Source organism: Arctopsyche grandis, chromosome 1 (genome assembly GCF_051622035.1).
Source record: "Arctopsyche grandis isolate Sample6627 chromosome 1, ASM5162203v2, whole genome shotgun sequence".
NCBI lineage: Eukaryota > Metazoa > Arthropoda > Insecta > Trichoptera > Hydropsychidae > Arctopsyche > Arctopsyche grandis.
The window spans coordinates 6,142,114-6,165,224 of record NC_135355.1 but is presented as its reverse complement, the minus strand read 5'-3'; the positions used below and the strand labels follow the sequence as shown (position 1 = coordinate 6,165,224).

Genomic DNA, 23,111 nt, shown 5'->3' with positions numbered 1-23,111 from the left:
AAGTGAGGATGTACGACGGGGGGAGAGAGAGTTTTACCGCACGCCACTGATATATATACTAACCGTTTTTCATATGTATGCATGGTTAAACGAACATTTTCGACTTTTTCACGGTCACCCAAAAATATCCTGTGATATTAATAAATTGAAAAAATTCAATATTTTTTTTTAGTTTGTGATATATTCAAGAGGTAGTGTCAAGGGTTGGCACTAAAGACGTATAATACAATAATCTAATTGGTTTCTACAAACGTGTGGCGATTAAGTGGTTAAAGTATTTGTTAGAATTTTTAGAAATTTGATATTGTGGCTATTTCAGTGAATTGAATTAAAGCTGTTATAAAAAAAAGACATACAGCTATTAGTAAATGCAAAACTTTTTTTTTTAATAAAAAAGGTGCCGGGACTCATTTCTTGACTAAAAAATTATATTCATATTTGAATAGTAGTTTTAGTGATTTCTGAAGTTTTGTCCAATTCTTGTCTGGCAAATCGTCTCGATTCCTTTTCTTAGTGTCAGTGTCTATGGCTTAATGTCTTTTTTAAGTACCCACCAATCAACGTATGTATTGAAGAATAGAAAAGTTGTCTTAACGAGTTTGATTAACAAAAGTGGTGGAACTGTTAAAGTTTTCAATGAAGCTCTTATTAGGGTAATAATTGGTTTCATTTGCGAAAACCCGCATTCAACATACCGAGAAAAATTTGCTAGACCGCGTTTTATGATAGAAAAAAGTCATGTTTCGTATTAGATTTACAGTAAATGTAATATGAAACAGCGTATACTCTAGCTGATTTACAGAACAATCTTATGTGTACAATTTTGCGCAATGTTATAATTTTGGAGATTTAAAACGATTTCCAAACAGAGATATAAGTTTTGCCAGCAGCTATTGATATACTAAAAATAATGTTCGGCAAAAAATACTGTTTGCTGATAAGTTGGAAGAACAATTTTATTGTTGTCTATAATATTTATATTTTTATAATAATAATTAGTAATATAATCAGGGCTGTGGAGTCCAGTGGCGTAACTTGGAAAATTGGGCCTGCATGCAAATGTTACAAAAAGGCCCCTTTTAATATTTTTGTTATTAAAATTAAATTGGTAATTGACTCATATAATTTAAATGCTCTTTTTCCTCGCCTTCAACGTCGCAAAGTATGCATTTATATATTTCAAAGACATTTTATTTTAATATCGTTTATATAGATAATTGTAGACAATTATTATTACTGTATCATTACGGAAAACTATTGAATGTCGTGAGAAAGAGAACAGATGGGTGAAAATTCGACATGCAATGTGTTGCGTATCAAATTTGGAGCATAAAATTTTATATTAGTCATATGAATAATTTTAAGATGCCTTTAAACATTTATATTTGAAGAATGTCTAGTATTTTTATAAGCCTCTTCTATGTTTGCTTTTGTATTTGAAAACCTTTTGGGCCCTTAAATCTAAACGGCCCGTGCAGCATAGTAGTCAAAATTTACTGACTCCGACATTATTATCATTCGACTCCAACTTTGTAAGATCGGCTTGATTAACTAAGTTTCTATAACGACAATCCAATTGGTTGAATGTTATATTTTTTTCGATTTAAATAAACAACAAATGAATATTTACTATGAGATTCGCCACGTTTAAGCTGTTTATATTACAAATACTGAGCGAAGCCGGGTAAAACAACTAGTTAGTAATAAAATAAGTACATATAAATAAAATACAAGTACAACCATAATGTATGTGTATGAATTTCGTACACGAACAAATTAATTTAATAAAATAAAAAGTATAAGATGGAGAAAAAAGTCGGTATTTTGTCATAGCACATCAAAATACGTGCAATTCGTTGATTCTATTGGAATGTTATTCAAATTACTAGTGGATTTACTTGAATAAAACTGGAGACTAGTTGACGCATACTGTAATACTATTAATTATAGAAAATATTAAAAAAGAGTTTTAAAAGTCGGTTGATTGTTTCCGACTCCGAATTGATTTTGAAATGCTCCTATTCCACAACTTTATAGCCCTGGTATCAACACATTTTTGTCATTTGAAAATGTGTTTGTGTTAATTTATGCAATAAAGAGAAAAGTATAGGGGGAGGGAGGCAACAAGATAAGATTTTTTTCAAAGGGGAACCTAGTAGCAATAAGTCTGGAAGGGTAATTGAATTATTACGCACATTGCAATCACCCAAAAGACAATTTTTGCCATGAAAATCGCGAATACGGAATATTTGTCACCCGAATTCTCGTTAGTATGATGGACTTTTCGGCTGCCAGATGTTCCGTTATAGAGAATTTATTGAGTTTTGGGCGAGCGTTTTGTGGACAATAACACTGAGCAACAAAAAATCACGTTTTTGAGTTACCAGAGCGGAGTCTAGCCAATCTTTACTAAGTTTGACGCACTGAATTCGAATATGATATTGATTTTTGTTGGTGGGTGATCGTTTACGAGATATGAGCGTTTAAAAAAATCCGCGATTTTTACAGTTTTTTGGCTTTTGCGGTCTTTAACTCAAAATTTAGGATTGTTACGCTCAAAGTGAGTATTAGATATTTTTCCTTTTGTTATATTTTATTGCTTTAAAATACTTCTAATTAATTGTCTAGCGAATTAGCTGACTATTGATTACAATACTCAGTTTGAGCGTAACAATCCTAAATTTTGAGCTAAAGACCGCAAAAGCCAAAAAACTGTAAAAATCGCGGATTTTTTTAAACGCTCATATCTCGTAAACGATCGCCCACCAACAAAAATCAATATCATATTCGAATTCAGCGGGTTAAACTTAGTAAAAATTGGCTAGTCTCCGCTCTGGTATTTTTTTTTTTGTTGCTCAGTGTAATCAGTTCGGTGATCATTGGTCACAAAGCGCTCGCCCAAAAGTCACTAAAATCTCTATAACGCAACATCTGGCAGCCGAAAAGTCCATCATACCAACGAAAACTCGAGTGCCAAATATTCCACATTTTCATATCAAAAATTGTCTGTGACCATCGCAATGTGAATAATAATCCAATAGTCACCGAACCGTCTGGAAGCTACTGGTGTGCAGCGTAAATTTTCCAATACCGATGAGCCGAAAGTTCTAGATGCATCTAGGAATTTTGAATCGGAGGCAAGTTAGACTGGCCGCGCACTAGGCAGCCAGGCTAACATACGGTGGCTCATTGGAGCCCGCGCACTAGGCAGCCAAGAATTCCTGGCTGCGGCAGCCAATAGATCGCGTACGATTGCACGGCAGCCAGCTGGCTCCCCGCAGCCAGAGCCTGCAAGGTAGAATGTATGTGGCTGCCTTCAGTCTCCGCGCACTTGACGTAGCAGCCAGAAGTTTTACGCCGCGGATAGCGAATAGAATCCCAGAGACTGTGTAACCTTTCAAGGATTATCTGTAACGGATTAAATCGTAAGGCAATATGGGATATGTCTTCAGAAGAATATAGTGATCGAGATGTGAAAAGACGAAGATGGTAGGAAATCACAAATACAAAGTGTGAGGAAAGCTTGGTTTTATTAATCTTACATATATCGATACATACCATCGATGGCACCAATGCAATTGGGAAAATTTGCATTTTTATTGAAACCATTTGCTATCTCAATCCATCTTTCTCCATTCAATTCTGGAAACGCTGTTTGTTTGAATGAATGAATCCAAAATCTTCTCTTTGCTTTGCGTTTCTTACGAAACAAGAGGTAAAGAATTATTTCTTCTACGCTTGACGGAAAGGTGACTACTGGCCGTCGACTCTGGCTGCTCAATATTTTGGCTGCGGCAGCCTGGCTGCCTAGTGCGCGGCCAGCCTTACACCATACACGTCATACGAGTGATACGCCGAATTTACGCATCAGGGGCCGATCGAAGTTCAAATTGATTTCGAATTAGCGGGGTAATTTTCGAAGCGATTCAACGATATCTCGCATTTTGGTGAATCAACTTTTGGTTTTTATGCGGGGAAATTAATAAATATCGTTATGATTGCATTGCAGTCCATTTAAGCTGAGGGATAGTGAGATTTGGCGAATTTGAAGTGGCGGGGACACGTGCACGTTCGGCATCGTCACGTTGGCAGACGCGTGACAGTCGGCCGAGTGTCGGGTTTAGAGAGAGAGTGTGTGTGTGTGTGTGGGCCGCTTCGTACGTCTTTGCTTTGCACAAGGCTCGTACCTGATCGTACGTTCCTGTCGTCTGACAGGCAGCGGGTGACGACAGCTTTCAGCGGAGACATGGAGCTTCGTGAGGTGAATCCGCGAGCCGTGGTCGCCAGCGTGGTGCGCTTCTTGCGGTCTCCAGCTGCCTCCGCCAACCTCAACCCGGACGCTTCCGAGGGGCTGGAGGTGGCGGCCCAATGCCTGGAGACGGCCTACGCCCTGCCCAACTCTCACCAGGACCATCCTCCAGGACCCGAACTGCTCGACCTGTACCGCGCCCACAACGCCTCCACCCCCGCTGCGGCCACTCCGATCACTCGAACCACTGCCACAGCCACATTCACAGCCCCATTCACAGCCCCCGCACCGACTGCAGCTCCTCAGAACCCGGCCGAAGCAATGGCAGCAGCCTTCGTAGCCACCGGCACAGCCGGACCTTTCGTAGTGCCCGGCTTCTCCCTAGGACCTCAACAACCGCCGGTAAACCCCGAAGTCAAGTTGCAAGCGGACGGCCTCAAAAACGAAGGCAACGCTCTGATGAAAGCCACCAAATTCCCCGAAGCCTTGCAGAAGTACACGGAGGCCATCGCTCTAGATCCCACCAACGCCATATTCTTCTGCAACCGCGCCGCCGCTCATTCCAGCATGAAGAACAACGAGGCGGCCATAGAAGACTGTCGGCGCGCGCTCTCCTTGAACCCGAAGTACGGACGGGCTTACGGACGTCTCGGCCTGGCTCTGACTAACTTGAATCGGCACGCCGAAGCCCGCGAGGCTTACAAGATCGCGTGCCAGCTCGAGCCCGATAACGAAGCGTACAGGAACAATTTGGCCGTCACCGAAGAGACCCTCTCTCAGTCGTCCACTAATACTAACTTTTCGGCGGGCGTCGGTGTCGATCTGGGCTCGCTTTTGCAGAATCCCACTTTGGCGAATGTCGCCACGCAGATGTTGTCCGATCCGGGATTGCAGAATTTCATGGGGCGGCTGTTGGGCGATTTGAGCAACGCCCCGCCTGCCGATGCCGCAGCCGGATCCGGAGGCGGACTCAATATTCTGTTGCAAGCCGGTCAACAGTTGGCGCAGCAGATGCAGCAGGCCAATCCTGAGCTCGTAGAACAGCTGCGGCAGCAGATGACCAACAATCAGCCACAGCCACCGGGGACTCCGAACCCTCCCAAACCACCGCCACCAAACCCTCCTAAACCAACAGAATAAAAAAATCATACATATTATTTAGTCACTTTTTTCTTGATTTATACCTATACTATATATTTCTATAATAAATATATATGTTAAATAATTTTCCAAACGTTTTATAACGTGGATTAATATTCTGCATATATACACCATTTTCACAAATTTATATATATTTTTTTCATTTTAACAGTCGACCCAATTAATATAATTATAAAAAAAATCCTCTAATGCTCTACCACATTCATCATACATACATACATGTTTAATATCAATTTAAAATTGTGCAATAGATTCATAGATTACGTTCGAATTCCATTTTTTGTGACGTTTTGTATCGAAAATGGTGCTAGCGTTAAATCGATTTCAATCTATATAGATTTATTTCATAGTTCATTCAATTTCTAGAAAATTAAGATCCTATTTTGGACTCACTCTTAATAAAACTGTACTGGCACTTTGTCTCAGACTCGTAGTTAATTATATCGAGACGTTTCGTCTCAATTCTAATATACTCGTAGGTATTGATCTCGGATCGGATAAACGGCATAAAAGGGTTATCTTATTGGAGTGGATATTTTGAACGGTGACCGGAAAAATGCACTCTCGACACATGCAAACTTTCAAAGATGCTCAAGGAGAACTAACGCAATAGAATTCCACAAAAAAGCGTCAAAGGGTATTATGTTATCCGAGGGTGCTAACCTTATATTGTGGAATTCTATTTCGTAAGTTACTATTCAGTGCATCTTTCCGGGAACCATTTTCAACTATGGTATCGATTTTAATTAAGTTTTTCCTGAATGTATTATATTTTCGTTCTATTACAATATTGATGTTGATGTAATATGTGTATAAATGTTACTAGCTTTTTGGAGAATTTTAGTTTGGATTATCGTTCAAAATTGACAGAAAATTGAAAATGCTTCTTATTATTATATGATTTCGAATATTTTTTTAAAATTATAAATACAGACGTCTAACTAGTTAGTAGTTTGAACTTTTCGACATGGAAATAACATTTAAATATGTAAACGTTGTTTGCAATTTATTTAACTCATGTATTGTTGCATTTGTTACTTTACTTTTTTCTACTTTTGTTGCTAATAAATGTTAATATTAACGAAAAAACAGTATACTATTTGTCGTTTAGGGTTATTTATCTGCATGTTGTTGATTAATCATCCTGGTTGTGGCTGTTGGTTTTTTTTTTGTTTTTTGAAAAATTTTGTGGAATTTGGAGGAAAAAAATATTAAAATTGTGGCATTGTACCATTCGCCCAATATGTATGTTTAAGAAAGAAAGATGTCAACATATTATAGTTGAATGTAGTAGAATAATGAAATGAGAACTGAATTTGAATAAACAAATAAAAAATGTAACTTTAGGTAGGTTTGTTATATTTTGCCACATGTATGTAAATGGCATTGGCCTTCGTGTAAAGAATATGTGATTGCTGGAAGAATTAAATAAAGGTTTATGCTTTATCTCTTCTCTTTTTTCATTTCATTCATTCATTCACCAAATAATTACACAATTCATTTGAGATACGACGACTAATCACACTGAGCAACAAAAATCACGCTTTTTAGTCGCTGAATTCGAATATGACGATATATTTTTTTTGGGCTGGCTTGCTCTCGTTTCAGAGATATGAGTTGTTTAAAAAAATGTGCAATTTTTACAGATTTTTGGCTTTTGCAGTCTGTAATTCAAAATCTGGTATTGCTGTGCCAAAAGTGAGCATTGAAATCAATAGTCAGATGTTTTTTCTATTGATTGTGATTTTTTATTGCTTTAAAATGCGTATAATTAATTATCTAGCGAATTTTAAAATTCAAAATATACTCTACAGTTTACACTTATTACAATGACAATAATTGGTAAGGTGATAATTTCGAACAAGTCACGAAAAGCTCGAGCACGGAATATCTGACACTCGAAAATTTCACCCATCGAGAGTCATCCACGAAAGCAATGACGCTAACGAGAATTCGAGTGCAAATATTACGCATTCGCGATTTTCCTGGCAAAGATTGCCGTGTACAAGATCGCCATGTGCGAAATTGTCCGTTTAATTAAAAATTAAAAAACACGGCAGTTAAATGAACGGCCTCTAGGTGTCGCAAACAGTTTTAGTAAAGTGATAGTACGCAACCAGTGATTGGCGTTATATCGATAAAATCGAAAACGCGTTTCTCAAATAATTTTATTTTACATATCTACTTTTTTTTCGAATCATAATTTTAAACGCATATTGGTGGAAGATTTGACTGGGGTAAAACACAGACAAAGTCTATATTCCATGCTACTTTCTTTTCAAAGCTGTCACTTTGGCGAAAGAAACGCCATGATTCCAACTGAACTTAATCTATTCTAATAATAAATATGTATTTTGAGAGTTCATCAAAGTTATCTTGATTCAGTAATGCTTCTAGTCTTTAGTCGTAGTCTAGCTGTAAAAATGTATTAGGACTACACTCAAAATATCGATAATTAACGTTGTAGCATATCCACAATCGTCAGCTTGTGATGAGTCTTTCATAACTACAATGACCATGCGTCCTTTATTCCATTGCTCTGTCCTTTAGATTTATTTATTTTCTAAAATTGCCCTTTTGTCCTTTATTTTGTAATATCGAATATCGTTTGTAGGAATATAGCACAACTTGTACTATCCCGAATCGAGGTCGATGATCTCATCAATTTCCACATCGAACTCGAGCTGTACAATTGTATTAACGCGTCCTGTACGTGAAGTCAACCTTGACCGAAATACCTTCGTTCAAACTAGGGCAAAGACACCATCAACTCGCTCCAGATACGCAATTGCGAGTACACGAAATCTACGAAACGACGATCTCACCACATATGTATGTAGCTACTTACCAACCAAACCTTGAGACACAGCTACACAAAGGATAACCTTGAGTCCGTTGGAATCTTCCAGAATATGATCTCAATAGCCAAGCTACGCGTTGCATAATCAACCAATATATAAACCGGTGCATCATCCCCGGATGCCAGTGAGCTTCAGGAATTCAGCCTGCCCACTCCTCCGAAGTCGAGTAACTATCTCCTTCGCCGTACATACCATAACACTTGTATAAACCTGAACAATAAAGATCCTCTTCCAAACACACACATTTAGGCTCGGACACCTTGCTAATATTTTATAATAAATGTTATAAACTTTTAAAGAATTTTTTTAAGTTATAAAACAATTCTTTATGTCCTTTATTTTCTACCAAAAAATATGGTCACTGTAAATATAACAGATGTTTCTGACAGTGACAGCTATGGTTCGGTGATTACTAGTCAAATGTGAACCGGTCACAGGACAACCGGTCGCTCTAGATCGGTCACACGTGATCACCCGTCACACTAAAACTGGTCACGAGAAAACTGGTCACACCCTAAAAGTGGTCACGAGAAAACTGACCACACCCTAAAACTGGTCACGAGAAAACTGGTCATACCCGAAAATTAGTCACGAAAAAACTGGTCACACCGAAAAATTCGACCAATTTTTAATTTTTGGGTGTGACCAGTTTTAGTGTGACAGGTGATCACGTGTGACCGATCTAGAGCGACCAGTTGTCCTGTGACCGGATCACATTTGACTAGTAATCACTGAACCGTGGACGGCGCCATTGACATTTAAAAATTTGGGTATATAAAACACAGAAGTTTTTTAACTTTATTAAATTTTTTTTATAAATATGTAAATCTTTGAGTAAGGCAACATTTTGAAAATATTTTATATATTAAATTTTGCTTCAGTGTGATTTTTGTAATTTTGTGATTTTGTAAATTTTGCTTCAGTGTGAAGTGTTCGATTTGTGCGCTATTTTCATATGTTGTTTTAGATTGCTTGTTGTCACGAAACATTTCGAACAGACATTACATTTGTGTGGCTTTTCTCCAGTGTGATACATCACATGCTGTTTTAAATTACTCTGGGTTATGAAACTTTTCGAACATATCTTACACTCGTGTGGCTTTTCTCCAGTGTGACTCTTGATGTGATATTTTAAAATGCCCTTTGCCACGAACGATTTGGAACAGATTTCACATTTGTGTGGCTTTTCCCCAGTGTGAAGTTTCATATGTTTGTTCAAACTGCTTGTAGTGACGAAGCATTTTGAACACCTTTCACATTTGTACGGCTTTTCCCCATTGTGAATCCTAATGTGATTTATTAGATTGCTTCTTTTAAAAAAACTCTTTGAGCACGTCTCGCATTTGTGACGTTTTTCACTAGTGTGAATACTTATATGTTGTTTTAAAATCCTTTTTGTCTTGAAATATTTTAAACAGATATCACATCTGTGAGGTGTTATTTGAAGTTCAATATCTAAACTTTCCGTCACTGAAAATACTGTCGGAGTGATTTCAATTTTTTCAGTGATTTGATCAGTGCCAATATGTGTTTCATCCACCTGCATAGAAAAATATTATATAAATAATTATTCAAAAGGATAGATGATAAAAAATAAAATTCTTTGAATTAATTTTACATATAACAATAAGAATCTAATTAGATTAAAATAATACCTGTGAATGTTTCCCATCATCTTCATCATATGTATCCGAACTTTTGTCTAAATCGTTGAATTGTCTTGCATCACTTTCTTTATTAAGGGTGTTAGTATCAAAATTATCACCCTCCCAAGAGTCGTCTAATATAACTTTCTTCATCTTGACGCCTGAACATTCAGCTAGTTGAAGTCTAGCAGATTCATTATTTTTAATACAGATTATCTTGAAGTTGTTGATCAATTTCAGGCTATATACACACGAAGAACATATAGCATCAGGCAGTCCATCGTACCTCTCCATCTGCAATGTGAATTTTGATAACCATACCGTTTTCTGAATCTATTACGAGTCTATGAACTGGTTGTGAAATACACATACATCCAGCTGACAGCAGCTCTGAATATATTGTAATATGGAATTTGATTCGTCATAGATATTGACGAAGGATTCATCTGGCGCAGAACGAAGACAAAGTCTACACTTCATAGCACCTTTTTTGACATCTGTCACTCTGGCAGACGACACGCACTCTTACCAACTATAGAATAGTTAACATGAAAAATATTAAACAAAATGTATTAATGTAATGAAAAATATTAACACAAATAAATAAAAAAAGTAAGTCAGGAAGTAAGGCTTTTACCCTCTTTCCTCAACCCAGTCATAAATTTACAAAGTAAAAATAAAAAAAAATTCTTCAGTGGCAGATACGAGATTCTTGACTTGGATAGCTTAAAACACGGCTATTATTTCCTTTATGGTTCTTGAGATCTGATCTGGAGTTCAGAATGAAAACGGTCAATGCATTCCTCAACATCCAACATTCCCCTTTTGTTTTCTTCTTGTGAAGTGAGTTCATTTTCCCTTGTTTGTTCCCCTGTCAACCATTTTTAACTCTGCATAGATCTCTCTATTGCGATTTCATCATCTGATTTCAAAAGCGCCTGTTCAATTGCCTGCTCCACTATGTGACCGCGCTTCTCTAGTTACCTTCTTTCTAGCTTCTAGTAATGATAATATAGGGGATGAACGAATGAGACGACAGGCATGTTGATGCACGTGCTTTTATTATAAGAGCCGGAGACGGAGTCATGCACAATCCAGTACACATAGAACAGGCCATCTAGCACCACAACATTTATCACGTTGAGATCACCAGTATAGGGGATGAACGAATGAGACGACTGGCATGTTGATGCACTTGCTTTTATTATAAGAGCCAGAGACGGAGTGCGGTAGTGACTCTGAACACGGGCGAGTTTGGTCCCAATTCGCAGGAAGGTGACCGAACTCGACCATGTCATATAACGAGCTGCCACAATAATAATGCCACCGTTGAGTTGGAATGCCATTTAATTTGTGTTGGAGATATTTTTACGACTATTTAGTTATATTTATTTTTAATTTGGTGACATCCCCTGAATGGTGATATGGGGATCTAGTCTTGTTGTGAAGGTCTTCTTCACCACCAGTCCGCCATGTATTATAGACAGGTTCGTCTGTGTTCGATATTAATACAGCTATATGTTGAATATGGTATTTATTTGGTAGTAACACGTATACACAAGTATGGTTAATTGTTGGTAAAAGTATGTCGTTCAGCGGTCTCTGGATATGGTAGAGTGTCGCTGGCTCGGCATTCAGCTATGTTCAGAAGGTCTCTGGATGCGGCAGTGTGTTGCTGGCTCGTTGTTCGGCTATGTTCGGAAGGTCTCTGGATACGGCAGTGTGTTGCTGGCTCGTCCGGCTGGTTGATCTTCCAAGTCCGCGTAGTGTAGTGGTGGCTGGTCAGGAGCTGTATGTCGACGCTTGCTGCTGTGGGTCGACTGGCGTTGTTTGGGTTGTACCTCCTTTTATAGTGTTTCTGGAATCGCCTGACCGATGGTGGTGGTTTGTTGATGCGTAAGAAAGGAATGCACTGTTGTCGAGGCGTAGAATTTTCTGGAACGCTTGATGGAAGTGGTTATTGATGCGTACGAGCATTTAGTTGTTGATGCGTACAAGAGGAATGCACTTTTGTCGAGGCGTGGAATTTTCTGGAATGCTTGGCGCTGTTCCGCTCGATGTATTTTGTTGTTGCGGAATATTCTCGAAGGTTTCGATGACGATGACGACGACGAGATTCCTACAGTGACACCCAGTGCACTTCATATCCTCCGCACTTGACTTGTAGCGCACTGAAGATCGACAGTATATTTGTGCAATATGGTTAGTGATTATTTGACAAATTTAACAGAAAAATTTGACTACCATTAGTAACGATAAACTATGCAAAGAGAGTGGATGTTATGAAATAAAAAAAAATGTACATATGAGCCGTTATATTTTGAAAGTGGCGGAAGTCAAAATTTCAGTTCCAAAATACTATTTCTATTTGACTTAATTCGCAAATTGTTATCAATTATTTCAATTCGATATGTCCAGAATCTTGAAAAAGCATAATAAACATATTAAAGGCCACCAGTATTTTTAAAAATTGTAAAACGAAAAACATTATATTTAATATTTTGCGAGATATTTCTCGAAATGAAGAAAAGTTGAGTTATGCCACTTTAAATTATAATGGCTCATAAGTACATGGTAATTGGATTATTACACACATTGCGATCGCTCAAAAGACAATTTTTGCCATGAAAATCACGAATACGGAATATTTGGCACTCGAGTTCTCGTTAGTATAATGGACTTTTCGGCTGCCAGATGTTCCGTTATAGAGATTTTAGTGACTTTTGAGCGAGAGCTTTGTGGGTAAAAATCACCGAATCATGTACATACATATATCATATTAGTTCCCAATGTTCATTTTTTAAAGAAAAATAAATTTAAATAGATTTAGTACTTTTGTCTTGCTTGTTTGTGTCTTGCCTTCTCTTTTAAGTAAATATGAAAGGTTTGTCTCGTTTTAGAAACGAAACTCCTTCATTTGATTTTGATTTTTAAATTGTAAGGCAGGGAAGGTATGTTGACCGTACCCCGACCTAACGAAATACATGTTGTGTAGTTTGTAAGAGGATCGTTTATTTTTGTTCAATTGTTACAATGGTTATTGTATGTACGAAGAGGTTGAGCTTCGGAGAAGTGATCTGGTTGAACTCCAGAGGTTCACTCTAGTGTTGGGAGCTGGTGCGTCGCTTTATATACGTTCTGGCTTGAGGCGTGCCGTGTGCAGATGCGTTTCCAGGACACGTGTGTTGGGGACACGTGTGTTGGGGACACGTGTTGACTTATTTTCGAGGCGCGTGCTTTATAGCTATGGGGTCATCGCCAGGACGTCGTTCGTTTAAGAATGTGGTCGTATGCCACGAGTAAATGACTTTTAAGACATGTGTCGCGGTTGCCTGATGACATCACTGTTGGGTTTCGTTCGTTTTACGATCGAGCGATGAACTCTTTCTTCTGGAATGGTCGAAGGGGTCGTTGCCCTTGAGTTATGCATGTTTTTTACAGGATCGATGATGAAATCACTGATTTTGATTCGTAATAGCACAAGTCGTGTTAAATTCCTACAAAATGTTTTTTATTACAAGCCGCAAGCAAAACAAAACGACTACAGTCTTATGATATTCTAATGTTAATGTACAGCACAATAGGAAAAAGAGCTCAAAATCCTATTTACAATTCTTGAACTCCTTCATGAAAGTAGCTCCCTGTTATGTAATAAGTAAATCTAACACAAATGATCTTAAAATCCGTGCACTACAATGTTTCTACACAAATTTATTAGTTATTGCAAAGAAAATTTTGAAATTTCCACTACTACACGGCCAATCAATGAACTTAATTTTAAATTTCTTGAACAATTGTAATTGTAAAAAATATTTCCTTAGTGAGCAAAACCAAATTGTATGACATATCGTATGTCGTATATCGTATCGATATGTGTTAATTTTGTACATATCCATTTTGTAGCTGTGAGTTTGTTCGTGTTAGCTTTTCCGGTTGTCGTCATTTAAGGCCATTCCGTTCAGGTGTGAACGTCAGTGTCAGTTGAGCAAGTATCGTGTTGATGATGAGGGTCGTGTCTCTTCTGCGTGTTGGGGCGAAAGCCACTTCTACCCCTCTCAATATTCCTGCTTCAGCATCTTCATCTTCGCTTAATCATTTACTCAACAACTATTCAGAATTTCCTCCTAGGTGAGTCATTTATTAAATACACACACACACACGTGCGTATTTATTTGAACGTATAAGTGTTTTATGTATGAATTATTACTCTTTATTTATTTGTATAACTGTGATGTTTTACGTAATTCTTTTTTCCACATTGTTTACTGGTGACGATGATGATATATGTATGTAGTTTATATTTATTTTTATCCAAGGCTAGATGTTATAGTAATTTACGATCTCTAGGAAATTTATTTATTTGGAAAATTTACAGTTTATTAAGTTACATAGATTGATAGTAAAAAAATATAATTATGTTAAGTAAACCATTAATAATTTTCACATATAGGTAAAAAAAAGAAAAGCTCAAACATTTAAAATAAGAAACAAAAATGATAATAGAGTAAGATAGTTAGAGAAAACAAAAAGAAAAAAAATAGAAATAACAGTATAATAAAAATATCAAAATAATAAGAATAATAATATGATAAAAATTATGAAATAATAAAAATAATGTAATATATAACAAAAAACAAAAAGACAAAATAAATACATCAAAATAAAAATTCATAATCACAATCGTAAATTTTCAATAAAATTAATCATCGAAAAACAAATTTGCAATAATCACTCTAGCTTGTATAGCATTAATAGTAAATAAGTCAAACATAGAAATTGTTAAAATTAGTGTGTTGACGGTGGAGCTTGCACGCCAGATGAATGAGCTTCTTCCATAATTAGAAAAAGTATTAGGTATGTAAAGGAGCTCATTACATCTAGTCATTCTATTTGGCACACGCAATGATAGTCTGCTCAATAATTGAGGACAGTCGATCGAGCCGTTAAGGATGTTCAAAATTGTTGAGATGTCAGCTATCTCCCTTCTTTTGACAAGTGGAAGTAGATGCTGACACCTACAAGCATCTTTATAGGAAGTATAGGATAATCCGAAACGGCTACTGATGTACCTCAAGAATCTCTTCTGAATGCGCTCCAATCTGTCTCTTGCACCAGAGTACTCTGGGTTCCAAACTTGGGATGCAAACTCAACAATACTTCTTACGTATGCACAATATAGTATTTTGTATGATTTAATAGAATTAAAGCATTTGGAGGACCGGATGACGAACCCGAGGGCCTTCGACGCTCGAGCTACAGCATTGTCAATATGTTTACTAAAGGATAGATTAGAGTTTAAAAAGACTCCCAAATCCCTAATTTGAAATTGACGAACAGTCTATTTTTTACAGGTCTCCGTGACGGACCGGAATGTGAAATTACAGAAAACGCAAATATCGCAAGGCAAAGATCGAAAATCGAAATATCTTAAGTCGAAAGATCAAAAAAAAAAGGGTGCATGGTAAACGGTATATACTCACTTAATTTGCGCGAGCAGGATACAACAGGAACAAGAGGAACAGGCTTTTCCTCCCGTATTCTGCGCGCGGACATTAATACGGGAGGAATAGCCTGTTCCTCTTGTTCCTGTTGTATCCTGCTCGCGCAAATTAAGTGAGTATGTACTGTTTACTATGCACTCTTTTTTTTGATCTTTCGATTTTCGATCTTTGGTAATTTCACATTCCGGCCCGTGAGGTAGACCCATTTTTTTACATACCTCTTATACAGTTCACATGGTTTTCGTGTAAGTCGTCACTTTTCATCTCTCTTATCTCTTATCCGATCGTTTTCATACTTTGCCATATTGTTCTAACATATTTTCCTATCTAAGAAATCGAAATATATCTATTTAAGTTGGAAAAAAATAAACTAAAAATTCTTTTTAATTTGGGGAGTATTTTTGTAGCTTTTTAATCCATATGTGTATCAATTTTGTAAAGGCATATTTATTGTTATTATCGATTTAATTTTAATTACATATTCAGCAGCCTATGAAAAATTCCTATTTGCTATTCTTTTCCTATAACTTTTTCAATACCTCGATTATCCGGATTGTTATAAACAAACACAAATTTTACGATTTTGCTGCTTTGATATGCATAACATGAAAAATCGAATATGCGACGTAGAAAGTCAGTTGTCTTCAAAATTCAATACTCATAGGACGATTTAAATATTTATTTTTAATATTACCAATATGTGAAAGAAAACAAGAATAAAACGTATTGTATTATCATTAAAAGACAAATTATATTTAATCAATGATTTAAAAAGCAGTGTCTTAAGATATTTTTTGTCAAATAATTATGGTGTTGGAACGATCTCGGAAAAATTATGAAGTTTATTGATTCTTTAATATCAGAAGATGGAAGGTCGGAGCTTAAGGTTATGAACAAATCAGGAAATGAAGAAGTCTTTTCATGTGGTTCATTCAAAGGCAAATATCGTCTGTACAGCCAATATCTAGTCCATTATTGTATGAAAAGTATTTGCGATTTGGCAGCTTCAAAAAGAACAGTTAACTTTAAGCAAAAATCCATAATTGAATTTCTTAATAAAGAATTATTTAACATTGATCTTCATGTTATTATATATGTAAATTTAGATAAATAAAAATTATTCATACTGAATGTGCACGTCTTTCCCTGTCAACTGTCAATTTTTTCGATTATCCAGATTTTTCATTATCAAGAATTAGTCTGTATAATCGAGGTTCTACTGTAATATATAGTCTTATATTAGTATTTACTTTGAACGAATGCAAACATGCAAATCCTTATCATTATTTAATGTTATAAAATTTTCTTATCTATGCAACAAGATCAAGGTCTTTACTTGATATGTCAGATTTTGTAAAAATAATTGTTTACACATGAAATAACCTTCATAACCTACTAGTGTGTGTCACATAAACTTATATTTTTAATTTGCACATTTTTTCCTTTTAATAGGAATCATTTAATTTACAACAAGAGAAGCTTTTCTACCACTGGCAAGTTAAACATACTAGGAAACTCCAATGTCGAAGCTACGATTCCCAATATAGGCTTAGGTGCGTGTAGTAAATGTAATAAGTATTTACTTATAGCACAATTCAACTTATGATTTACCTTTTACATTAAAGTTAAAGAGAAACTACAGAAGATAATGGGTTTGGCAAAAGGATACTCGCCCCTTCTCCCATCTAGAGGACACTTGGCACAATATTTGCCGACTCAACAAGACGAACTTCCTTCTCGAACCATGCAAGACAGTTTCTCATCGACGATCATACCATTGTCAACAGACATCGATTTGCAAGAGAAATACTCTACATTTTTGGGACAAGTTCGACTGGGAAGATTAATGGAAGATATGGACACATTTGCCGGTAATTCTTGTTTTATATTTACAAATGCATATAACTATTGTCACATCCGTTAAACATGGACTTTTTTACAGCTTGGGTGGCCCACAATCATATCTACAATCCGAAATTACCTGCAGATACTCCGACTCCATACGTAATTGTAACTGTTTTAGTGGATCAAATAGATTTTACAGATGTAATACCTAAAGTAAGTTTGTGATGGGTCCCCCGCGAAACATCATCTCTCGTTAAATGAACCAGTAGCGGCTCGTGAGAATTTATAGATTAATCGGGCAGTAGTAGCTCATAGTAGACCATACCGGTGATCAAATGAAAACAAAAATAGCATGCATATTCCTTGCAGCCCACCTGGACGAGCCGCCACTGAAATGAACTCTCCACTTCTATACTTGTATCGTCAGCTTGGCACTAGGAGTATATGAAAAATGATTAATTAGTTGAAATTAATAAATAAATACGTGCATACATATGCATGTAGCTATTCTTCTTCTTCTAATGCCGAATCCGAAATTCAGACGTAGGCGACTACCATGGGGAGACATCGTTTATGGCCCGTGCGAATTCTTCCCTATCATGGGCAAGCCGAAATAGCTTTTCGAGACCGAGTCCCATTCATGACCTGATGTTCCGGAGCCAAGAGAGCTTCTTTCTCCCAAGCCACCGTTTGCCTTCTATTTTCCCTTCTGTGATTGTTTGTAGAAGGCGATATTTGGGGCTGCGAATAATGTGGCCAAAGTATTCCATCTTACGGCGCTTCACCGTGTCAAGAAGCTCTCTCTTTTTATGAAGAAGCTGGAGGACTGTTTCGTTTCTTACATGCTCCTTCCACGAGATCTTTAGCATCCTCCGGTAACACCACATTTCAAAGGACTCTATCCTGTTCATGGATGCCACTAACAGTGTCCACGTTTCGCATCCGTACAGCAACACTGACCAAACATAGGAGTTCAGGACTCTTAAACGCAATTTCATAGACAACCTTCGACAACATAAAACATTTTTCATGCTGCCGAAGGCATTTCTTGCTATTTCGATCCTTCTTCTTATCTCCATTTCGGAACTGACGTCCGTATTGATCATTGCTCCTAGGTATTTGTATTGTTCGACCTGTTCAATCATTTGTCCGCGCACACTCAGGTTTAATGGATCCGTCTTTTCTTTACATATTACCATTGATTTTGTCTTGTTGATATTAATAGACAGACCCCATTTTTGACATGAATGATCAATTGCGATCAATAACGATTGTAGGTCTTCGGCACTCTCAGTCAATATTGCCGTTTCATCAGCGAAACGGATATTATTTATCTATTTTATCTATGTAGCTATAATAAATATAAAATTATTAATCTTATTCAAAATGGATGAAAAATTATATTCAAGTATAGACACGGAGAGTTCATTTAACCCTTTGAATGCTGATCAACGCCGATTGGCGTTTTGCTGACAAGTCCATAGGCCTGCAAAACGCCAATAGGCGTTGTAAATTTTGTACCTTATGCGTGCGCACTGCTTGCACTTACACTAAGCGAAATTTACCCGAAGTCCCCACATACTTACCTTGTATACGTTCTGTGCTTCTGATACTTTAGTTCCGAATTTTGCCTTATTAAACTCGCCAGAAAGATCCAACTCAATTTTAAGAATTACCATTTTAATAATTGCATTTGTGCACATCGAAAGGTTACTCGTCATCTGATGTGCAATCTATCATTCGTGAAGTCGAGAATTGCGTTTAAAGCAGCCATCCAGTTAACCTTTCCTCCCCTGTGATATGTATTTACTACAACTCGACTCTAATAATGGGAATATCGATATGAAATGTAATAGATACGAGGTTCAGAATTTTTGTATTCCTCCGTAATATAATTACGAATTACGTCAATTTATGTGTACAAAATACATATCATCGGAGCGCGCGGATGTTTTTGGCACCGTAAGGGAAAGGTTAATCTGTGGTTCAGTCTGTCTGACGCTTGTCGATCGTTTACATCAAACCCAAGAATACTACCTTTAAAGGTAGCATTGAAAAACAATGCAGTGTAATCAGTGTCATTCATTTGTTAACTTTTATAAAGATTCGCTTACACTGGAATTTCTGAATTTATAACCATAGCAGAATTACTCGATGGAAATCCCTAACTGCTGAGTATTTAAGATTGTGACCATTAAATTTTAACAACATTGAAGAAGATGGTACTAGTTTTGGAAAAAGACATTCATTAACCATTTGAATGCTGACCAACGCCGATCAGCGTTTTGCCAACAATTCCATGATCTTGAAATACGCCGATAGGCGTTTTTTTTGCATATATAAAAATAAACAAGAATACTAACCGCTAAGCCTTTCCAGGTAGCATTGTAAAAAATGCATTGAACATGGGTCGTGTAATCCGTGTCAACGTTTATAAAGATTGGTTTACACTGGAATTTCTGAGTATATAACCATAGCAGAATTTCTCGATGGAAATCCCTAACTGTTGAGTATTTTAGATTGTGGCTTGGCATTTAGATTGTGAGCACTACATTTTAACAACAATGAAGAAGATGAAACTATTTAGTTTTGGAAAAATACATTCATTAATAGACTTCTTTTGTTTATTTTATATTGTTGCAAGATATATTAGAAGGTCTAAACACACCTTTACAAAACTCAAAATCCTCGGCAGTAGCTATCTAGGGTTTGTTCGGATTAGCTACAGTTTTTATACCTGCTTTCTATGGGATTTCTAAATAATTCTAGTTGGAAATGTTGGTGAAATTTTCAGCGTGGTGGGCTTTCAACAGAAAAAACGTCAGCACTCAAAGGGTTAACGAGAATTGCTGAAACCAGGCCCACCGTGTTGTGACGCTTAGAGTAAGGTCTTAAAATTTGCTTTGTATGTCGAATTGATTTTTCAAATAGCCAGATGCTGATATCCGACTTTCCGGACACGCATCGTGGGTCGGGCGATCTTCTATTGAAACTGTCGTGTGGTTGGAACAAAAAATTCACGATAAATGGACAAAAATCACCCGAGCGCTGTTTCTGATGGCTGCAAGGAATCCCACGAACTCAAAAGCAGCTATTGTTAACAGTTTAGTTCCAGCTAATGAAGAGGAGCAAAAAATATTGGAGGGTGGTGAATGTAAAGTATTTTTTTCATTAGTTTTCCAAAAATTTTTTGTGGTAAATGGATATTATTTTAACGAGTTATCATTTTGATTTAAGCTCGGAAAAGAAGACGGCAAAATGCAACTGCGAAATCTTTGTTGAAAGTAATACCGGATCAAGAAGAGCAAGCAGTTATACACGATTTGTTTTTGAAAACCTTGGATGCCCGCGATCCTTCCTTTAGAGCCAGGTTTTAACTAAAAATATGTGAGAGTGTGTGGTTTTTTATTAATTAGTATATTTAACATACTATTTTTGTTACAGTCATTTACCTCCTGGTGCAATTTGGATGAAAGCTGCTCAAATGGACAATCTTGTATTTTCTCATCCCGAAGATCGAAATCTCCACCAAAAAGTTTTCGGTGGATTTTTAATGCGTCAAGCTTTTGAATTGAGCTGGGTTTGTGGATGGGTTTTCAGGTACATACTTCTCACTCATACTATTGAATATTTCAAAATATTTTATCACATTTTTATCACATTTGTAACTTTTTGTTTAGTAAACAACGACCCACACTGATGCATATCAGTGACATAATGTTTCACAAATCTGTCGATGTTTCTTCTCTCATCAAAATGCGTGCTCAAATTGTCTACACCGAGGTATTTATTACTATTAATATTACTCATATGTGCAATAACTTATTAGTTTTAATAATAAATTTGATTTCAGTTACACTGCATGCAAATTGTTGTGAATGCTGAAGTTTTTGATGCGAAAACAGGTGCCGTTTCTACGACTAATGTCTTTCATTATACTTATAAAATTAATGATGTAGCTCCTCAGGTGATTAATATATGATAGATTGTGTTATTTGACTTGCGATAGTGATCATTATTTTAATGCTTGTTTTTATTTTTTAGGTTATTCCCAAGAGTTACCATGAATCCATGTTGTATTTGGATGGAAAGCGTCATTTCCAACGGGTTATGGGATTAAAATAAAATTAGTTGCTGAATGTCGACTATTAATACTTAATTACTTAAATTAACACGATTAACACTTAACTTGTGTGTTAAAAGTGTGAATTGATTAAATTTATAACAATGTTTTTTAATCCTCAAATGACAAAATTTAATCATTTATTGTAGCCTTTATTCAATCCTTAAATAAATTCCATATTTAAATTGGTTTGGGCTTTATTACTAAAATTTACTACTTAAATTTGATTTGAATCTTTAAATTATATTTGGTAATGGTTTACTTGTATTTTGTGAGTATTATTTTATTAACAGTATTTTTGAATAATGGAAAATTTATTCATAGTGTTCAGAATAATATATGTATATTTATGTTGTGTTTTGATTTATGCTATATATTTTATATGATGATTACAAACGAATATTATACATAAAAATTTCTTAATTGTGAAGTTATTGCTAAAATATACTTTAGCAAATCTTGCTCTCTAATATTGTATAATTTTTTTATTATTTACTAAATGCACAAATTATTTTATATGTTATAATTTATAGAAATGTGATACAATAATTTAAATATGATATTTTATCTTTATATATGTGAGATCATGTCCTTTGTTCTTTGTTCATATTGAAACAATTTTGAACCCTTTATCATTTTTTCAATAAACTTTTTTTATCATTAAGTTTAAGATAATTTTGTTGTTTTTATTCACACAAATATCCTTAATTTTAGATGCTGATAATTCCAAATTCAAAATGTATCCAAAGTTGATATAAATCTTTGATTTATCCAAATGAGATCTGATCATTCTTTGTTCCATCACATTTTTAGCAAGTGTATACTTACAGCTTTTTTGCACATTATTTATTACATATACGAAGTATTGATAGATGAAATTTCGTGATCATGAGAAAACTCCAAAGTCCCATAAAGCACAATTTTCTATGCCTTCCCCTTTGCTCATCTGTTTTTATTTTACCTGACTTCTGACTAGATATTCTGAAATTTCAAAAATTCCTTGTTACGGAGACGATTATCTTTAAATAGAGAATTGGAATTGATAGAAAACGGCTATTTTCAAACCCTCGAGGAATATAACTCCTAGAAAGTAATGGTAAAAAAACATGTATTACACTGAGCAAAAAAAAAATCATATTACATATTTACTTTCTGGAGCGGAGACTAATTTTATTTTATTTTATTTATTGAAAAATCAACAGACTACAGGATGTAGATATGTATAAAAAACAAATAGTAAATATATAATATATGTATGTAACATCCGAGTCCAATAACAGATTTTTACAAAGATTATAAAAAAAAAATGAAAAAGATAAATATTAATCAATCAATCAAACTTTTTTTTATTATATAAGTTTTTATAGTAAATGTAAAATCTAATCATATCTTAAGCTAGTGATAGATAGACTAATCTATGAGAATCATTTGAAATGTTATCTGTACGCCTGATAAAACTGAGCAACAAAAAATGATTGGAGCGGAAACTAATCGATCCTTACTATGTTTAACCCACCGAATTCGATTATGACAATGATTTTTGTTGGTTTCCTCTCACTTATGAGATATGAGCATTTAAAAAATGCGCAATTTATACGGGTTCTTGGGTTTTGCAGTCTTAAGCTCAAAATTTAGAATTGCTATGCCAAAAGTGAGTATTGGAATCAATAGTCAAATGCTTTTCTTATTGATTGTGATTTTTTATACATAATTCCTTGAGAAGAA

The 23,111-nt window shown here is 35.7% G+C and overlaps 3 protein-coding genes and 1 long non-coding RNA gene across 8 annotated transcripts; 2 read left to right on the top strand and 2 right to left on the bottom strand.

Moving 5' to 3' along the window:
* Window positions 1–1,180: 1,180 nt before the first annotated feature.
* On the bottom strand, window positions 1,181–3,848 carry LOC143915299 (uncharacterized). 4 transcript variants are annotated; one of them, XR_013260894.1, is made up of 3 exons: window positions 3,559–3,848; window positions 2,961–3,408; window positions 1,181–2,288 (listed from the first exon to the last, which is right to left on the bottom strand). It is a non-coding gene; the product is annotated as an uncharacterized LOC143915299 (long non-coding RNA). The 4 variants fall into 4 exon arrangements; XR_013260895.1 differs by having other exon boundaries at window positions 1,181–2,280; window positions 3,014–3,408; window positions 3,559–3,793; XR_013260893.1 differs by having other exon boundaries at window positions 1,198–2,288; window positions 2,967–3,408; window positions 3,559–3,816.
* Sgt (small glutamine-rich tetratricopeptide containing protein) lies at window positions 3,586–6,854 on the top strand. Its single transcript, XM_077435429.1, has one exon. The coding sequence runs from the start codon at window positions 4,247–4,249 to the stop codon at window positions 5,387–5,389; it is 1,143 nt and encodes a 380-aa protein (XP_077291555.1). The 5' UTR covers window positions 3,586–4,246; the 3' UTR covers window positions 5,390–6,854.
* Window positions 6,855–9,043: 2,189 nt separating this feature from the next.
* LOC143915064 (uncharacterized) lies at window positions 9,044–11,739 on the bottom strand. Of its 2 annotated transcripts, XM_077435499.1 has the most exons (4): window positions 10,555–11,739; window positions 10,290–10,449; window positions 9,927–10,211; window positions 9,044–9,811 (listed from the first exon to the last, which is right to left on the bottom strand). In XM_077435499.1, the coding sequence occupies exons 2-4, from the start codon at window positions 10,395–10,397 to the stop codon at window positions 9,191–9,193; spliced, it is 1,014 nt and encodes a 337-aa protein (XP_077291625.1). In that variant the 5' UTR covers window positions 10,398–10,449; window positions 10,555–11,739; the 3' UTR covers window positions 9,044–9,190. The 2 variants fall into 2 exon arrangements, with proteins under 2 accessions (XP_077291625.1, XP_077291617.1); XM_077435491.1 differs by having other exon boundaries at window positions 10,290–11,739.
* Window positions 11,740–13,728: 1,989 nt separating this feature from the next.
* Window positions 13,729–22,060, top strand: LOC143910349 (acyl-coenzyme A thioesterase 9, mitochondrial-like). Its single transcript, XM_077428820.1, has 10 exons — window positions 13,729–14,045; window positions 16,871–16,971; window positions 17,044–17,289; window positions 17,361–17,476; window positions 20,195–20,417; window positions 20,501–20,633; window positions 20,708–20,863; window positions 20,944–21,046; window positions 21,117–21,230; window positions 21,308–22,060. Exons 1-10 carry the CDS (start codon window positions 13,918–13,920, stop codon window positions 21,386–21,388), a joined length of 1,401 nt encoding a protein of 466 aa, XP_077284946.1. The 5' UTR covers window positions 13,729–13,917; the 3' UTR covers window positions 21,389–22,060.
* The last annotated feature ends 1,051 nt before the right edge of the window (window positions 22,061–23,111 follow it).

Excerpts from the sequence above, each read along its gene's own strand:
- Sgt (XM_077435429.1), top strand. The coding sequence starts at position 4,247 with ATGGAGCTTCGTGAGGTGAATCCGCGAGCCGTGGTCGCCAGCGTGGTG.
- LOC143915064 (XM_077435491.1), bottom strand. The coding sequence starts at position 10,397 with ATGAAGTGTAGACTTTGTCTTCGTTCTGCGCCAGATGAATCCTTCGTC. Across the intron at positions 10,212-10,289 it reads AGAGCTGCTGTCAGCTGGAT|ATGGAGAGGTACGATGGACT; the intron begins GTATGTGTATTT and ends TTCACATTGCAG. Across the intron at positions 9,812-9,926 it reads ATGATGGGAAACATTCACAG|GTGGATGAAACACATATTGG; the intron begins GTATTATTTTAA and ends TTTTCTATGCAG.
- LOC143910349 (XM_077428820.1), top strand. The coding sequence starts at position 13,918 with ATGATGAGGGTCGTGTCTCTTCTGCGTGTTGGGGCGAAAGCCACTTCT. Across the intron at positions 20,418-20,500 it reads AATATTGGAGGGTGGTGAAT|CTCGGAAAAGAAGACGGCAA; the intron begins GTAAAGTATTTT and ends TTTTGATTTAAG. Across the intron at positions 21,231-21,307 it reads TTAATGATGTAGCTCCTCAG|GTTATTCCCAAGAGTTACCA; the intron begins GTGATTAATATA and ends TTTATTTTTTAG.